The following is a 13,953-nucleotide window of genomic DNA, read 5'->3' as shown; positions in this document are numbered from 1 at the left end:
AAAAAAGCCCAGTTATCAATGGGGGTGGGGAGTTTGTTATCAATGGGAAAAGAAGTATTTCAAGACTTGACTTCCTCTCCTCTAAGGATTGCTCTGGTACAGCATTTCTTTTTCATCATCTCCAGGGTTCCAGACCATGGTCTGAAGGCTCACGATGCAACCACCTCGCTAAGGCTAAGCTCACCTGAGTCTGGCCAATGCCTGGACAGGGATCTGCCTGAAAACCCCATGCAAACTGCCCTCAGGTTCCGTGATGAAGGAACGCAGGGCATAACTGGATGAAAATGATACCTATCCAACAGTACCTAAATATTCATTACCTTGGATGCTGGCTCCGCCGGAGGACTTGCAATTTGTGGGAGCCTGGAAAGCAAAACAAAAAAGAAAAGAGGTTAAGGAAGTCAAATTTTAGAACTATCAAGCTAGAATATTTTATCAGTAAGTGCCTCATCTATTTATTTTGAAGTTTTTGTGTTGGAGACAAGCAAGAGTGGGTTTTTATCAGGGTGGGAGCCTGGGGAAAGGGGAAAGCTTTCCAGGTGGGAGCTGGGGATTCTCACTTTTTGTATGTGGATTGAAGATTAGGGTAAAACTGGCCCTGTTTTCGAGCTTTCCCCTAATCTTCAATCCTCTCCTTTCTTTGTTCTTTTGCCTTCCTCTCTTTGCTTTGCTGTTTCTTTCTCTCTCTCTCTCTCTCTGACTTCATTTGTTCTAAATATAATTTGATTGCATTGTGAAAACTTTAATAAAAACTTCTGGGCTAGAACAGCCATGCACCACACAAAAAAAATAAGAATTCTACTTTTATTTCAAAGTTGTATTCCCTGTGTGTTTTAGAACTAAAATACCCAGCAGATGAAGTTAGACAACAGATCAACAGAGCCAGACTGATACCCAGAGAGAACTTGCTGCAAGACAGACCCAAAAAAGAAAATAACAGAACACCTCTAGTCATCACATACAGCTCCCAAGTTAAAACAGTACAACGCATCATCAGAGATCTACAACCTCTCCTGGACAATGACAGTTCTCTTTCTCAAGCTCTGGGAGGAAGACCTTTCATTGCCTCCAGACAGCCCCCCAATCTTAAACAACTCCTAACCCACAATAATACTATAACCAGACTTAACACGGACACTGGCACCAGAGCCTGCAATAAACCCAGATGCCAACTTTGCTGCCACATACACCCGGACAACACCATTACTGGCCCCAACAACATCACACATACCATCTCGGGACTTTTTAATTGCTCATCGTCTAACATTGTGTATGCCATAAAATGCCAACAGTGTCCTTCAGCTCTCTATATTGGACAAACAGGCCAGACCTTACGCCAAAGAATAAACGGACATAAATCCGACATCAGGAACCACAAGACAGAAAAACCAGTAGGAGAACACTTCAATCTCCCAGGACATTCTATACAAGATCTCAAAGTAGCTGTTCTATTACAAAGGAATTTCAGAAATAGACTGGAAAGAGAAGCTGCTGAATTGCAACTTATCACCAAACTTAAAACTATGGAGAGACCTGGTTTGAACAAAGACATTGGATTCTTATCTCATTATACATGACAAAGCCATTTTTCACCTTCTCACCCCTTGCTTTTTCCTGTTAGACCTATTGCAGTCGTTAAGAGTCGTCAACAGGCTCATCGCAGCTATCTGCCAATCACCCATTCCCACCACCCTTCTGAGTAATACCCCTCCCCACCTTCTCACTATATAGAAAGGTCCGGTGACTTCTGTTTCAGTGTATCTGAAGAAGTGTGCATGCACACGAAAGCTCATACCTAGAAATAACTCAGTTGGTCTTTAAGGTGCTACTGGAAGGAATTTTTTTATTTTTTTGTTTTGACCATGGCAGACCAACACGGCTACCTATCTGTAACCAAATGACAACAAATATTAATTCAGATGCAACCGAATAATCAAATGATGTAAGCAGTGGGCAGGAAGACTAAAAAACATAAAAGTAGCATTAGGAGAAAATGTAATATGTACAAAAAATATTCTAGTGGGGGTGTAAAGAAGGACCTGTGAGTGGTGAGGCCTGGGGAGAAGGAGTGTGTCTCGAAAGGCTGTGTGGCCTGGGATAAGACCTGGAGGGCCACATTGGCCCCTGAGCCTCCCCTTTCACCTTCAGACAAGGAACTATGCAAAGCAAATGTTAAACTTAGTCACGGGCGTCATATTTTCTAAGTGCTGAATCAAGTGCATGTGTACGGTCTTTACAAATTGGAAAGAGAAAAACAAACCCAGCAAAGGCAGAAACAGCAGTAAAGCAGCAATTTCAGTATTTCATTATAATATTTAATGCCTTCTGTACTTAACTAAATCAGCGATTCTCAAAGTTTGCGCCCCCGGGTTCCAAAATAACTGGCTGGAAATTACACACACAGATGGATCCTTTCCACCTAATACACTGGTACCTCGGGTTAAGTACTTAACTCGTTCCGGAGGTCCGTTCTTAACCTGAAACTGTTCTTAACCTGAAGCACCATTTTAGCTAATGGGGCCTCTCACTGCCGCCGCAGCACAATTTCTGTTCTCATCCTGAAGCAAAGTTCTTAACCTGAAGCACTATTTCTGGTTTAGCGGAGTCTGTAACCTGAAGCGTATGTAACCTGAAGCATATGTAGCCCAAGGTACCACTGTATATAAAGAGCTAAAGCATGGGGGGGGGGGGGAATCAGTCATTGTCATCAAAGTTATCCCTTACAACATTAAGCTTGTACACTCACCTCAAATACTGAGCTAGTGCAGTACTCAGCTCTTCAGAAACATATTCAGTTATTAAACCATGAGCATAGCGAATATAGTCCTCTGAAAGAAAAACAAAATAAATGCTAAAAAAAATCTCTCCTTTAGAATGCTCAGTCTCCTAATTAACACTGCCCCAAGTTTACCACTTCCATCTGTGATGAGTGATCCGCACCTTTAGTTTCGTGGTGTTCCCATCAGTGCATCTCACACACCCTTTGGCCTAAACCAGATGTGGGGAACCGCTGACCCTCAGCAAGCATGGCCATTGGTTAGGGCTGATGGGAGTTGAAGTCCAGCAACAGTTGGGAGGGCCAAAGACTTCTCACACCTGCCCTAAACGGAATCAATACTTGCAAAGAGCAGACACCGAATGCTATAGACAGCTTGCAGCATGCCAGCAGTACTTACCCTATTTTTTGCTGTATAAGACTCACTTTTCCCCTCCTAAAAAGTCAGGGGAAATGTGTGTGCGTCTTATGGAGTGAATGCAGGCTGCGCAGCTATCCAAGAAGCCAGAACAGCAAGAGGGTTCATTGCACAGCGATCCCTCTTGTTGTTCTGGCTTCTGAGATTCAGGTTTTTTTTTCTTGTTTTCCTCCTCCAAAAACTAAGTGCGTCCGAAAAATACGGTATGTCCCGACTGTCACTCATAATTAAAATGCAGCAATGGTTGTCAGCTTCGTATTAGTTGTGTCTTGGGGGAAAATAAAATTGGAAAGGGATGGAAAACCACACAGATGGCCATGCAAATGTTCCCTATTGGTTTCATAAGCCCAGGCAACCAGATGGGTTAATTCTCCCTGTCTGATCTTCTCTTCTCTTTCCAACTGAACACTCCTGAAGGCATAAAACTGGCTATAAAGTTAGGTAGCAACTATTATCTGTTTTGCCTCAAAAGGATAGCAGTGCTGGGAACATCAACTAGTTTTGGGGAGGGAGATGGGTGCATTGTGGCCTGGTAACTATAAAAACACCACACACACAAAAATTAAGAGAAACTGAAAAGAATGCCTGGAAAAGTAACTAAGTGAAGGAGGGGAAAATGCAACACACAAGCTGATGTCATATGGGAGTTGTTACAGTAAGGAAAATGTAAATACAGTGGTACCTCGGGTTAAGTACTTAATTCGTTCCAGAGGTCCGTTCTTAACCTGAAACTGTTCTTAACCTGAAGCACCACTTTAGCTAATGGGGCCTCCTGCTCCTGCCGCACCGCTGGAGCACGGTTTCTGTTCTCATCCTGAAGCAAAGTTCTTAACATGAAGCACTATTTCTGGGTTAGCGGAGTCTGTTACCTGAAGTGTATGTAACCCGAGGTACCACTGTACTGCAAGAGAAAATCATGTATGCGAACAAATTAAGTACTGTACAAATCTTACCAGCATAAATGTTTTATATTTCACTTGGGACCTAAATCCCCTTACCTTCAGTGGCATCCGTGTTCCGTTTGCCGCTGATAAATGTAGCAGACTGCACCTTTCCACCCACAGGTATGTCATTGTCTTTTAACACTTTGACAGTCTGGTCGACCTGACAAAAGCCGCAAAACAGAAGGGCTTATCGCTGCCGTTGTGCGTACATGCAATGTACCACCAAAGCCAAACCCTGAACCTACAAACTGAAATCTAGCACACATTTGTAGCTGCTACCATACTGACATGGGTCACAATCTTCTACGGTTGCCCAAATAAACCCCCTTTTGGTGGGATGAATGAAAATTGTGCAAGAAAAAAGTGGCACTCCTGAGACATTTCCGTTCATGTAAAATGTAACTGCTCAGAAGAAAATCACAGAGGACTGCATTTACGGCATACAATTTACTGTTAAAATAGCTACAAACTTAGCAAATTATTGATACACTTTTTAAAGGTTTTCTTAACCAAACTCTTTTTTCCTACTGCAGCCAGCAAAGGCTACTAAGGTATTCCATTTGTAGAGTGATCACAACTAAGCTAGCACAACTACAGCAGAAAAAGTGGGGATTTTAAGCAGAGGTTGGTTGGATGGCTGTCTGTCATGGATGTTTTAGCTGAGATTCCTGCATCGCAGGGGGCTGGACTAAATGACCCTTGGATCCCTTCCAACTATGAGTCTATGAGTAAGTGGGATACAGCTTAAGCTGCTCACAAAAAAATGTGGAGAGGTGACAGGGAGGGAAAATCCTGCATTACACCTGAATGCCACCCCCCCGCCCCACTTCATTTTCAGACGAGTAACTATGCAAAGCAAATGTGAAACTTAGTTCAGGAGCGTCATATTTTCTAAGTGCTGAATCGAGTGCAACATGAGAGCACATGTACAGTGGTACCTCAGGTTAAGTACTTAATTCGTTCCGGAGGTCCGTACTTAACCTGAAACTGTTCTTAACCTGAAGCACCACTTTAGCTAATGGGGCCTCCCATTGCTGCTGCGCCACTGGAGCATGATTTCTTTTCTCATCCTGAAGCAAAGTTCTTAACCTGAAGCACTATTTCTGGGTTAGCGGAGTCTTTAACCTGAAGCGCATGTAACCTGAAGCGTATGTAACCCGAGGTACCTGTATTTCATTGTTATCTTTTATGACAATCTCAATGCCTTCTGTACTTAACTAAATCTCAAAAGTTTGCACCCCCATGGTTCCACATGAATTGGCTGAAAATTACGGAAGTCCACCAGTCACAAAATGGCTGCCCAAGGGTTGAGCCAGTCACAAAGCGGAAGCGGGTGGAGGTGGAGTTTGGGATAATCTGCAGGAAATTACTGACAACTACTGATATCTAATCCGTCCCAGAAATTACATAGGAACATGGGACACTTACTGTGAAGGTTCCTTCCGGTCTGGTGTAACTAAGGCATTCAATAGTGCAGGTAAAGAAGAGGAAGGTCCTTAGAAATCGGCTGCATCCTCATAGCACTGTTACATTTTTTCAGTTTTAACTAGAGTCCCTGGCTTTTGTACAAGGCAACACATAATATTCAGAATTCATCACAATAGAAAAGAATCTCTTTTAACAAAAAGATACCTTCTTCTTCAGCCACTTCAGTGCTTTCTCCTCGCTGTATTTGTAAAATTTTCGGCCACCTATTTCTGAGGCAAAAAGAGTCACTTCGTATTTAGGTTTGTACTTTCATGACATTTATATATTTATTTGTTGAATTTATATACCGCTCTGACATGAAATAAGACATTGCAGTAGATATTTTATTTCAGCATCCATACAAAGTTACCAGTGAACACATTTATAAACACACACACGCACACACACATATATACAGTACTTTTTTTTCGTTTTTAAAAAAATGTTTAGGGGTACTCTCATTTTGACTCAAGAAAATCACCATTATATAATTCAAATCGGGGTAAATAAATACAGTAAATACAACAAAACCGACCAATCACCGTGCTAGATTCCAACTCCTACTTCACATATTAAACACTCACTTCCATCTGAGACTCAGGAAACACTGGGCCAGGAAATGAGGCCGTCATCAGAGGTAGCAATGGAACTGATGATTCACCGTGCTAGAGAAGAAGCTATTTTTTTATTTTAAAAAAATAGTTTCTTCTCCCGTTAGATTCCCAAAATGTTTAGGGCTATGCGTACCCCTGTGTACCCCCAGAAAAAAGCACTGTAGATATACATATACATACATACACACACACACACACACACACACACACACACAAGGTTACCAGTGAAACACACACACACACACACACACACACACACACACACACAACCTTATAAGCATTGGTCTATTTTGCTCATTAACTAGCAGGGCTCTCCTGTGTTTCAGAGAGGGCTCTCTTCCAGTCTTACCTACAGATGTCAGGGACTGAACCGGGGACCATGTGCATGCAAAAAATGTACTCTACTACTAATTAAGCTACAGTTCCTCCCTCTACAACTTGGGCATGTTGAACACACTCAGAGTTTCAGCTTACATTCCTGGCACTCACAATTGCAGAAACTGTTGTGAAAGTATGAATACTCTGCGTTCAGTGGCCTCTCTCATACAGACCCTCTATAGTTTGACATGGTTCACTGGGAGTTATTTCTGCATGTATGGCTTGTGAAGCCCTGGGAAGGCTGACTGTGACAAACCTTCACTGCCCTAACAGCATGAACTGACAAAGGACTGTAAAACCTGTATCAAATGCTGCTTGCTCATTTTATTTGTCAGATCTTGTACCTTTTTCATCTGCTAGGTGGTGAACAGATTGCGAAACGTTCTTGCAGTTTAGCAACATTGCACAGGAAGAGAACTCTTCGTCTACCAGGAACTGATCCAAAGGCTGAAACTTTCCCTGCTGGAAAAAGGGAAGATAAAGCAAAATGGTGAATGGATCAAAGTGATTCAAAAATATTTTGCCAGAAATAATTTTTTTTTGTGGCCAGGTAATTTCAGCTAGAGATGGATGGCTGACAGGTAATACCAAAAGCTGCTAATAAATTAAAGAACAGCGAAGCATTAACAGTTATTTCGGACTGATGAAAAAGGGGTCTTTAAATAAAGTGTGTTTTTTTTTTTAAAAAAAAGGCAGTATTTTAAACTCCTAGTGACTTTGTTGTGAAGGATAAATACAAGTTCTGCAAGTGAAAATGCACCAACAGAATTAGCAGACCAAAAGGCAATAAGATTTTGTACTCTCTCTTTCACTAGAAAGATTTACGGACAGAACTCTGGAATAGCCAATCTTTCTTCCTCACAATACATGTTCCAGTTTGGCTTGAAGCCCTACAGGGGTTGTTTTCTACATAATTTAATCATTTCAAGTGACAGCCATGACAACCTAACCAGGTAGTACCCAAACACATTATAATATGTAGTGGAGTCTACTGACTACAACACTTGAACACCTACCTACTTCAGAGCATTAATTTACAGTTGTTTGTGGAGAAAAGCAATATAATGGCATCCTTAAAAATTTCGAGTTACCTACCTCTTTCTCTGCCTTGGTAAGGTAAAACAACAAAAGAAATAAGGGATCCACTGGTGTAGCAAATAATAGCCGTCCATCTAAAAGTATATAAAAAAGCATCATCGTGACAATAGATAAATAATTATAATAGTAATTTCCCTTGATAAATTCAATCTTCCCTTGAGTAAAGAAATAGGTACTATACCCCAAATAAAATATTTCTTTCTTTGATTTTGGGTGCTCAAACGTATTTCTTTATCCAGGAGCAAATCCATGTAGACAATTTTGAGCTAGGAGGCCTGACTTGGTGTAAGACTTCCTATGTTCCTGTGTATATTCTTATACAGATCTGAATTGAGGGCAATGGAAGCATAAAGCTTTGCCCAGGTCGTTACATGTAAATGAGGATAAACTAAGCTGTAGTAGCTCAGGAATCTGTGTATGCCTAAAATCACGAGGAATCACTGCTTGAAGATCAGGCTGCAAATGGAGAAAGAGGACACTGCTCACCATGTTGAACAGCTTCGCCTATAAACCACGACCGGTATTCTTCATGAAAAGCTTTCACTTCAAACACCTGACGGCCATCACTTCCAAACAAGTAAAGGGCTGCTTGTCCTGTTAAAACGACGACGACACAGATATTGGTTTTGGATTTCTGAAGCTGCCAATAGGCACCCCCAATCAAAAGAGGAAAGTAAACTCTCAGGAGAATGCCGGAGTATATGCAAACCTTAAGTGCAAAAGAAACTCAAACAAATAGAAAAGTTTAAGCATTACACTGAAACTAGGGATTGCCAACTCGTGCACCCACAGAGACCTTCCCAGGTACCCGCTGAAACCCCTTAGGCTGCAAAGAAGCATTATATTGTAGCTAACAGAATAGGCTGCTGTGCAATGCATGGGTGAAAGGGGGGGGTCACCATTGTTTTCCTAGTTTGCAAATGTGCCCATGGGTCCAAAATAGTTGACAACTCCCGTGCCGACCCATGGTTTAGGAAGCTTAACGATCGTTTGGAAGGGATCACATCTGGATGTTATGCTAACTGTAGAGAGAAGCAATAAGCGCTCCGCAACTGTGGTTTGTTTCAGGGCGGGGAGTTGGAACACAAACACTGGTTTGGACAGAATGTCAAGCCAGCCAACTCTGTGGTTTGTTTCCTTGCTCCAGGAAAGGAAGAGAGAAGGAAGACTCAGGCTGTGTGCACAAGCAGGCAGCTCATAAACGTACCCCTGACCGTTAAGTCCAGTCGCGGACGACTCTGGGGTTGCGGTGCTCATCTCGCTGTACAGGCTGAGGGAGCTGGCGTTTGTCCGCAGACAGATTCCGGGTCATGTGGCCAGCATGACTAAGCTGCTTCGGGCGCAACGGAACACCGGAACCAGAGCAGCACACGGCAATGCCGTTTACCTTCCCGCCGGAGCGGTACCTATTTATCTACTTGCACTTTGACGTGCTTTCAAACTGCTAGGTGGGCAGGACACAAGCTAAATTTGCTTAACGTGTTCCATCTGAATGTAAGCATCGTGTATAAACTGGCAAACCGTGGTTTGCAGTCAGCCAGCAAAGCAAAACTGGAAATCATAACCTGAAGTAGATTTACAAAACCATAGTATTAACTATAAAAGGTAAAGGGTCCCCTGAACATTAGGTCCAGTTGCGGATGACTCTGGGATTGCGGTGCTCATCTCGCTCTATAGGCTGAGGGAGCTGGCTTTTGTCCGCAGACAGATTCTGGCTCATGTGGCCAGCATGACTAAGCCGCTTCTGGCAAACGAGAGCAGTGCACGGAAACACCGTTTACACCGGAGCGGTACCTATTTGTCTACTTGCACTTCATGCTTTCGAACTGCTAGGTTGGCAGGAGCAGGAACCAAGCAATGGGGACCTCACCCCATCACGGAGATTCGAACCTCCAACCTTCTGATCGGCAAGCCCTAGGCTCTGTGGTTTAACCCACAGCGCCACCTGTGTCCCTGTATTAACTATAGTTTGGCATGATGTCTGAACTAAGTCTATTACAGATATCATGTGAGATCAACATATCCCAGTCCTTTTGACCCTTGGGAATTAATTTCAAAGAAATCTGACATGAATCTGGGCAGCCCAGGACTTTCATACACATTGCCCAGGCTTGTAGTGCTCCTAAGACAGTGGTTTTAATTCACCCCCAGCGGCACACTCCATTGTCTCTCGAGACAGACAGATGTCAACAACAATATGCCTTGGATGTAGCCATTGGTTTATTAGCTCTGAGACAGAGGAACAGTTGGCAGCTTAACTCAGCCCCCCAAACCCATGTATTTTACAGCAAAACACAATTCACAACATACAGAAACATACAGACATAATCTTACAGAAAACATTTACTGAATAGACCAAAAGCCCTATTCTTTTTTAACACGTCCTTTTAAAGCTTCAGCCTACAAAGGAAATACAGTGGTACCTTGGTTCTCAAACGGAATCCGTTCCGGAAGTCCATTCGACTTCAGGAAACATTCAAAAACCAAGGCGCAGCTTCCGATTGGCTGCAGGAGCTTCCTGCACTCAATCGGAAGCTGTAGAAGCCTCGTTGGACATTCAGCTTCCAAAAAGCGTTCGCAAACCAGAATACTCACTTCCAGGTTTGCGGTGTTCGGGAGCCAAAACATTCGGGTCACAAGGTGTTCCAGAACCAAGGTAATTCAAATTTGAAGGTAAGGGAAGAATTACAATTTCAGACTTGCCTGTACTTGGATTACGCAGTTTTGTAAATAAAGGCTCAGAGCCTGGCTTCTTTGGCAGATTAGTAGCAGATTCTGAAAAAAGTGAAATTCCAAAGTGAGATATACTCTTTATATATTTAAAAATATTCACATCTAAATACTATTATTGTAAATATGGTTGAGGCTTCCCTTGTTACCTGTGGAGAGTAAGAATTGCCCCCAGGAGATCTGTGAGCCCCTATCTTCTGAATACAGTGGTACCTCAGGTTAAGAACTTAATTCGTTCAGGAGGTCCGTACTTAACCTGAAACTGTTCTTAACCTGAAGCACCACTTTAGCTAATGGGGCCTCCTGCTGCTGCCGCGCCATCAGAACACGAATTCTGTTCCCATCCTGAAGCAAAGTTCTTAACCTGAGGTAATATTTCTGGGTTAGCGGAGTCTGTAACCTGAAGCGTATGCAACCCGAGGTACAGTGGTGCCCCGCAAGACGAATGCCTCGCAAGATGGAAAACCCACTAGACGAAAGGGTTTTCCGTTTTGGAGGTGCTTAACAAAACGAACTTCCTATGGGCTTGCTTCACAAGACGAAAATGTCTTGCGAGTTCCTGTGGGGGTTTCCCCCCCCCTTTTCTAGGCCGCTAAGCCGCTTATCAGCTGATCCGCTGATCCGCTAAGCCGCTTATCAGCTGATCCGCTAAGCCGCTTATCAGCTAAGCCGCTTATCAGCTGATCCGCTAAGCCCCTTATCAGCTGATCCGCTAAGCCGCTTATCAGCTGATCCGCTAAGCCGCTTATCAGCTGATCCGCTAAGCCGCTTATCAGCTGATCCGCTAAGCCGCTTATCAGCTGATCCGCTAAGCCGCTTATCAGCTGATCTGCTAAGCTGCTTATCAGCTGATCCGCTAAGCCGCTTATCAGCTGATCCGCTAATCCGCTAAGCAGCTGATCCGCTAATAGCGCTAAGCCGCTAATGGGCTTGCTTCGCAAGACGAAAAAACCGCAAGACGAAGAGACTCGCGGAACGGATTCTTTTCGTCTTGCGAGGCACCACTGTACCATTGTACAGACTTCTATTAAACAGGGTTGCAATCTAGAAGCTGTGCACTCAGATTCACCAAGTCGACATCATCATCACTCATAGGAATGGAGAGAGTATGTATGAGCTGCCACAACATTTCATGCTACTCATCCTAATTTTACCTGAAAACACAGCTAGGCAGAGCCATTGCTCTCTCCATGCTTTCTGAAGCTGGAAGGCAAAGCAGAATAAAGGAGAAGAAAAGAGAGAGCAGTGCAAAGCACAGCAACAGCTAAGATGAAGAGAGAAGAGGCAAAAAGCAGGACAGGGGAGCAGCCCTCATTCTCCACAGTCGTAGGCCTAGTCTACACACGCAACAAAACATAGCAATAAGAGCGGTGATGTGGTAAAATACTGCGTGGGCTTGAATGTCACCTGACATAAAAGAAACTTCACACCAACAGGAAACATGTTGGACCACAACATCTGCATCAATAGGAGTATAGCATCTAGATCAAGGGAAGTAATAGTGCCACTGTATTCTGCTCTGGTCAGACCTCACCTGGAGTACTGTGTCCAGTTCTGGGCACCACAGTTCAAGAAGGACACGGACAAACTGGAACATGTCCAGAGGAGGGCAACCAAAATGGTCAAAGGCCTGGAAACGATGCCTTATGAGGAACGGCTAAGGGAGCTGGGCATGTTTAGCCTGGAGAAGAGGAGGTTAAGGGGTGATATGATAGCCATGTTCAAATATATAAAAGGATGTCACATAGAGGAGGGAGAAAGGTTGTTTTCTGCTGCTCCAGAGAAGTGGACACGGAGCAATGGTTCCAAACTACAAGAAAGAAGATTCCACCTAAACATTAGGAAGAACTTCCTGACAGTAAGAGCTGTTCGACAGTGGAATTTGCTGCCAAGGAGTGTGGTGGAGTCTCCTTCTTTGGAGGTCTTTAAGCAGAGGCTTGACAACCATATGTCAGGAGTGCTCTGATGGTGTTTCCTGCTTGGCAGGGGGTTGGACTCAATGGCCCTTGTGGTCTCTTCCAACTCTTCTATGATTCTATGATTCTATCTTTCCCTGGTGTGCTAGATCTTTCCTTGTGGGGATCTGAGTGTTTGTTTTGCCACATGGGATAACAGTCTTAACTGGCAGGCTCCCACTCCTGCAGTTTGATATGTTAAAGACTCATGGGCGTAGCCAGGAGGGCAGCTTCCCCCCATCAAGTAAATAAATAAAAATACTTAACTAACTGACCAATTGCATTGCAGATAACTTGGTTCTGCTCCCCCCAAATATAAAGCCTGCCCGCCACTGAAAATAAATCCTGGCTACACCAGGCCATGTGTACATGGTCAGAATCCCATCTCAGAGGCAGATGAAATGGAGGAGAAAGAGGTCAGACTGAGAAGATCAGGAGGACACAGAAACTCGAGTGACAGGAGAAAGGCAGAAAGAGGAAACCCTTGCTTCCTGTGTCTCATCCTCCCACACTTTGTGCACACACACACACACACACACAAGTTGACATGCATGCACGTGCATGTGTGTGCCAGAAAGAAGGGCACAACTGTGAGAAGGTCCTCTCTGACCTATCTTCTCCACCCATTGCAAATATTGGCAAACCCCCTGCTTTTTTAAAAAAATCTGCAATGTCTGCATGTCACAGAAGTCAGTTCAAATGCTGCAGCATTTTAATAGTGGTCTCCAACGTTGCGTTCAAAGAACTAGCTTTACCATGAATTCCCGCTCATGACTGCAACCGCCACAGAAATACAAACCGGTATGATTATGGCTGTGATCCAATGAGATGCTAGAGCAAGACCTTAGGGATGCCCTCAGTATATATATTTATGCTCTTTACACACACACACACCAGCTCTAAACAGCAAATCCTCTGGGGCCATATCGTAGCTGTCCCAACGTAGCACAGCAGTAAACTGAGGAAAACAAGTCCAGACCCCCTTGGACACGTGTAAGAGCAGCTCTTTGGATCGAGGCCTTTATCGGCCACAACTCATTTTAAAAAGCGATCATATTTTCATTATCTTGCTAGCAGGCTCCACCACCTCCCCTTTTCTTAAAAAAAAAAAAAAAGCACCAAGTGCTCCAGGAAGTGACTTCCAGTTTCGTTTCTGCGAATTCTCGCCGAGATGTTTTCTGTTCCTTATGGCACTGATCAAATCCTCCAGAAATGCCTTTAGGGGATACACACATACATACATACATACATACGCACGCGCGCACAGACACGCGTTGCCCCAAGAGGGCAACATAACTTCAGGACAAGGGAGGGAAGATCCATCCATTCAAATGAAAAGAGATTCCACCTCCACCCCCCAAAAGAGCCCATCCTTTCACAGCTGCAGCAGCCCTCTCCCCGCGCCTCTTTGCAAGGAGTTCTTTACCTGGCGCAACGATCACCCATTGGCCGCCGCTGCCTCCATTCCCCGCCGAGGCTTCCAAGAGCCGCCGCTGCCTCCCAGCCGGCATGTTGCCTTCTGCTCGCGGCGGACCCGCCCCTCGCTGTAACCCTAGACATACAAAAACTAAAA

General features: G+C 44.0%; 1 protein-coding gene across 3 annotated transcripts in view; it reads right to left on the bottom strand.

Moving 5' to 3' along the window:
* RNASEH2B (ribonuclease H2 subunit B) overlaps window positions 1-13,953 on the bottom strand; it is a 19,523-nt gene extending 5,570 nt beyond the window's left edge. The window contains exons 1-9 of one of the 3 annotated variants that reach the window (XM_081857356.1): window positions 13,807-13,953; window positions 10,399-10,470; window positions 8,182-8,289; window positions 7,693-7,769; window positions 6,942-7,059; window positions 5,771-5,835; window positions 4,193-4,298; window positions 2,747-2,828; window positions 321-363 (exon numbers count right to left, since the gene is read on the bottom strand). In XM_081857356.1, coding sequence (XP_081713482.1) covers window positions 321-363; window positions 2,747-2,828; window positions 4,193-4,298; window positions 5,771-5,835; window positions 6,942-7,059; window positions 7,693-7,769; window positions 8,182-8,289; window positions 10,399-10,470; window positions 13,807-13,891 — 756 coding nt within the window. In that variant the 5' untranslated portion in view covers window positions 13,892-13,953. The remainder of the gene's footprint in view (window positions 1-320; window positions 364-2,746; window positions 2,829-4,192; window positions 4,299-5,770; window positions 5,836-6,941; window positions 7,060-7,692; window positions 7,770-8,181; window positions 8,290-10,398; window positions 10,471-13,806) is intronic. The other 2 variants (XM_081857355.1, XM_081857354.1) reach the window with 2 other exon arrangements.

This window comes from Podarcis erhardii, assembly GCF_964252035.2.
Source record: "Podarcis erhardii genome assembly, chromosome: 3".
Classification (NCBI taxonomy): Eukaryota; Metazoa; Chordata; class Lepidosauria; order Squamata; family Lacertidae; genus Podarcis; species Podarcis erhardii.
Note: the sequence above shows the minus strand (reverse complement) of the source record. Positions and strands in the feature narration are given on the sequence as shown.